The 3809-nt window shown below is 37.2% G+C and overlaps 1 protein-coding gene across 1 annotated transcript; it reads right to left on the bottom strand.

Moving 5' to 3' along the window:
* On the bottom strand, positions 2125-3453 carry LOC105178666 (fasciclin-like arabinogalactan protein 2). Its single transcript, XM_011102189.2, has one exon. It carries the CDS (start codon positions 3417-3419, stop codon positions 2190-2192), a length of 1230 nt encoding a protein of 409 aa, XP_011100491.1. The 5' UTR covers positions 3420-3453; the 3' UTR covers positions 2125-2189.

The raw sequence follows: 3809 nt of genomic DNA, 5'->3' as shown, positions 1-3809 counted from the left end.
TGTAAATGAGCAAATTACTCCCTTTTAATAAAATATAACAATTTAAAAGGGATTGCTTATCATTTAAATTGCTGCATTTTAAAAAACACAAAGGGATAAATTTCTATACTTTTTTTTTAATATGAGGTAATTTACTCATTTACAATATTACAAGGAGTTGCTGCATTTTTTCCTATATAAGTATCGTGTCAAAATAATAATAATAATTAAGGTATTAGTTAATTTAATTGGAGCAGATCTTGATCACTAATTATTTAATTATTATTTTAATTTGTTGCCAATTGTAAAGTAAAGGCTCAAAATTAAATAGTTGTGATCTTTGTCGGTGGCTTCAGCACTTATTTTGTCCTATTCCAACGTTTTAAATCTTCTATTTTATTTTATAATTATTATTCTTAAAAAACATATTAAAATATTACTTTGCATATCTTACCAAAATATTACGAATTGTTTACCGAAAAATTGAAATAAATCTATTGATGCTAATAATAAAAAAATAATTTACCCAAAAAAAAAACAAAAGCATTTATTTAATAATTTTTATATTTTTTCAAACTTTATTTCGAAATTGATGTAGAGCCCACACCAAAACTCCGTAAAATAGCTAAAATGCACCAAAGACGAATGAAGTAGCGAAATACTCCAAAGATCTGCTCATTTTCTGTTTGGCTGGAAGTCGGACCGATTACATCACTAATCTCCAGATTCTTCATACCCGTCTGATTATTTCTGGGTCAAAAATATTGGATCGTACAATTATATTATTTTTTACTTGATTTATGGTACAGACAAACGTCCCACATCAATTGCAAACGATGAACTCGTGCGGCTTATAAGTTTTAAGACCTTCTCAAGTCTAATGAAATGTATTTTTATAGTAGAACAGTTAAATTTATGTAAAATTAAAATAATAATATCTCGTAAAATGAAATATCGATCGAACTGCAAACTGTTAAACACAATATCAAGTGTTTTAAACAGAGTTCAGATCAGAAATAGGTATTAAAAGTTGAAACTTATGGGCTCTTATCTTCTATTAATTTATTTATTTATAGTAAAAAAATAATGAAGTTGGTGAGGCCGACAGTAGTCACTAGCAAGCAACTGTGTCCACCGACACTTCTCCTCCGCACCCCATCACTACAGCTAGCAACTAGCAATTAGCAACAACTACTTTTTACAAAAATACATAGAAAATAAGGATAATTACATTTTCCTCCATTGAAATTTAGAAAATTATATTCAGCATCTCTGAAAAATGCTTATGTCGAATAAGTAAGTTCATTCGTTGGTCAAAATTTACTGAATTTGCTGATATTAACAAAAAATTGATATTTAGCCACGATTGAACTAAACTACCCTCACATGCATTAACGCGTGAAAACGTATGCGGATCATTTGATCATAAAAAATTTTATTTAACCTGTAATAAATCAGTAGTAAGTCAATTGGGTGTTAATATAGATTTTCTTCCATTTTCCATAATATTAGCAAATTCAGTGAATTTTGACTAACGTAGAAACTTATTTGGTAGACGGAAGCAAACTTCAGGAATACTAAATGTAATTTTTTAAACTATAGGGGGTCTATGTGTAATTATACCAAATCTCAAGGGAAGGGAGTGAAATTATCCCTAGAAAATTAGGTAAATTATGTTAGTCTTTTTTAAGATTTATCATAAATATAAATATTTTTTATTTTTAATTCTTTTTAAGATTAAGGATCGTCTAACAAATATTTTCTATAATAGGCTGTCTCTGAAGAGTATTTGTCAGACGATCGTTAATTTAAGAAGATATTTATAATTTTTTTAAAAAAATAAAAATATTTAAGAAAATATGTCCTAATCTACCTCAGAAAATAACATTTGTTGTATGGATTCCCCCCTCCCCCCAAGAAAAAAATATATTATTATTATATAGCTTAATCCATCTATAAATATTGAAAACTAATAGAATAAAATAATTATTTTCAAAATTACAAAATTGATAAATACAAATATGACATAAATAAAATATTAAATTTTTTGGTTATTTAAATTTCCAGAATGTATAATTATTTATTACAACACAAATATCAAAATTGCAAAAGAAAGAAAAAAATATTCATATTGTTTGGACCAAATTAAATCAAATTCACACCATAATTTCAAAAGAAAAAAGAAAGCAAAATAAAAAAATAAAATAAAATCAAGAAATACAAGCCAAAATTCCCACAACTAAACTGACACACACAGCCGCAAAGCCGCCGCCAAGAGCTCGGCCTCCGTTGCTATTCGACTCCTCGTCCGCCACAGCTTCGTCGTCGGCGGAGGGCCCCGGGCTGTCCGCATCATCGTCCTGGCTCTTGGCCTTCGACTTAGCTGATTTAGATGGCTTAGGGGCCGGCGCCGGCGGCGCGGCCTTGAAGAGCTCCTTCGGCAGCAGAACCTTGTCGATCTTGTACACCGCCAGCGGATCTTCGTCGATCAGAGTTCCCTCGATCGTCGCCGTCACCACTTTCGTCTCCAGCTTCACGTCGTCGCCGTCGTTCTGGACTGTGAAATCGAACTTCTTCGCTCCTTCCGTCGCCAGAGTGTTCATCAGACCGTTGCTGGATCTCAGCATACCCAAAGAATTGTACACCGGAATGCCGTGGTAGAGGAGTAGAGAGGTTTTGCCGTCGGCGGTGAGGTTTTTGTACCTGGGCATGAAGGAATCCAGAGATTCGTCGGAGGGGCAGAAGATTGTTAATCCCCCTTCGACGCTCTGCTGGAAGGTCTCGTCGGCGCCTTGCGCTGTAATCAGGTCGGAGAAAGCCTTGCATCCTTGCTTCGCCATTAGAGAAGTTACGTTCAAGTCGGAGGGGCCGGCAGTCGGAGCTTCCGCCTCCGGCGAGCTGAGGATGTGGCTGATCTGGATAACCGAAATGACGTAGGCCTGCTCTTCGATGGACTTGACGTAGGTGGCCATGGGTCGGCCGCCGCCGTCGTTGTCGACGGGCGAGAAACCGACCTTGCCGCCTTTAATGTCGGTGATGTTGACGTACCCGGAAGTTCCGGCGGCCTCGCCGGTGGCCTGGAAGAGGGAGGAAGTGGTGGTGGAGCCCTTGGTGATCTGGTGGAGCTTCTTGGCGCCGAAGTAGTCAGCGAAGATGTGGAGGGAGAGGATGTTCTTGATGGTGGGGAGGGAGTAGTGCTTGGCGAGGAGCTCGTTCATGGCGGCATTGTCTACGGCACAGACGGTGATAGTGCGGCGGCGATTGATCTCGGCGGCGAGGTGGGTGGTAGAGAGGTAGTGGTTGAAGGTGGAGAACTCGGGGTGCTTGGCGAGGATGCGTGTGATATTGTGGGCGCCATCGGAGGAGGCGGCGGAGGAGGAGAGGGGGAGGAGCAGAGGGAGGAGGCAGAAAATCAAGATTCTTAGCTGCATTGCGTCCATCACTCTTTAGTGTGTGGTGATGGTGCTTTTGGATATGAAACTATATATGCTTTTACGAGTGTTGTGTGTGTGTGTGTGTTGGGGGGTGGGGGGAGGGCAATTGCATCTTTAGTCCCACAAGAGGGTATATTGTATTTTTAATCTCATAATTTATAAATTTTAATATATTTAGTCCTATAAAATTAATTTTATATCACATTTGGTCTATAAAATAAAATTTATGGTACATTTGGTCCTATATGATAAAACTTATGGCACATTTTGGTCTCATAAAATATAAAGAACTTTATATCCTAGGGACCAAACGTGTCACAATTTATTCCATGGGACAAAAAATTCTATGATATTTATTTTATGGGATTAAATGTGCTAAGCTCGTAAACTGTGGGA

Source organism: Sesamum indicum, linkage group LG16, assembly GCF_000512975.1.
Source record: "Sesamum indicum cultivar Zhongzhi No. 13 linkage group LG16, S_indicum_v1.0, whole genome shotgun sequence".
In the NCBI taxonomy this organism is placed as follows: Eukaryota; Viridiplantae; Streptophyta; class Magnoliopsida; order Lamiales; family Pedaliaceae; genus Sesamum; species Sesamum indicum.
This window is presented reverse-complemented; position numbering and strand designations above follow the sequence as displayed.

What these genes read in the sequence shown, in the direction of transcription:
- LOC105178666 (XM_011102189.2), bottom strand. Translation starts at nt 3,419, where the DNA reads ATGGACGCAATGCAGCTAAGAATCTTGATTTTCTGCCTCCTCCCTCTG.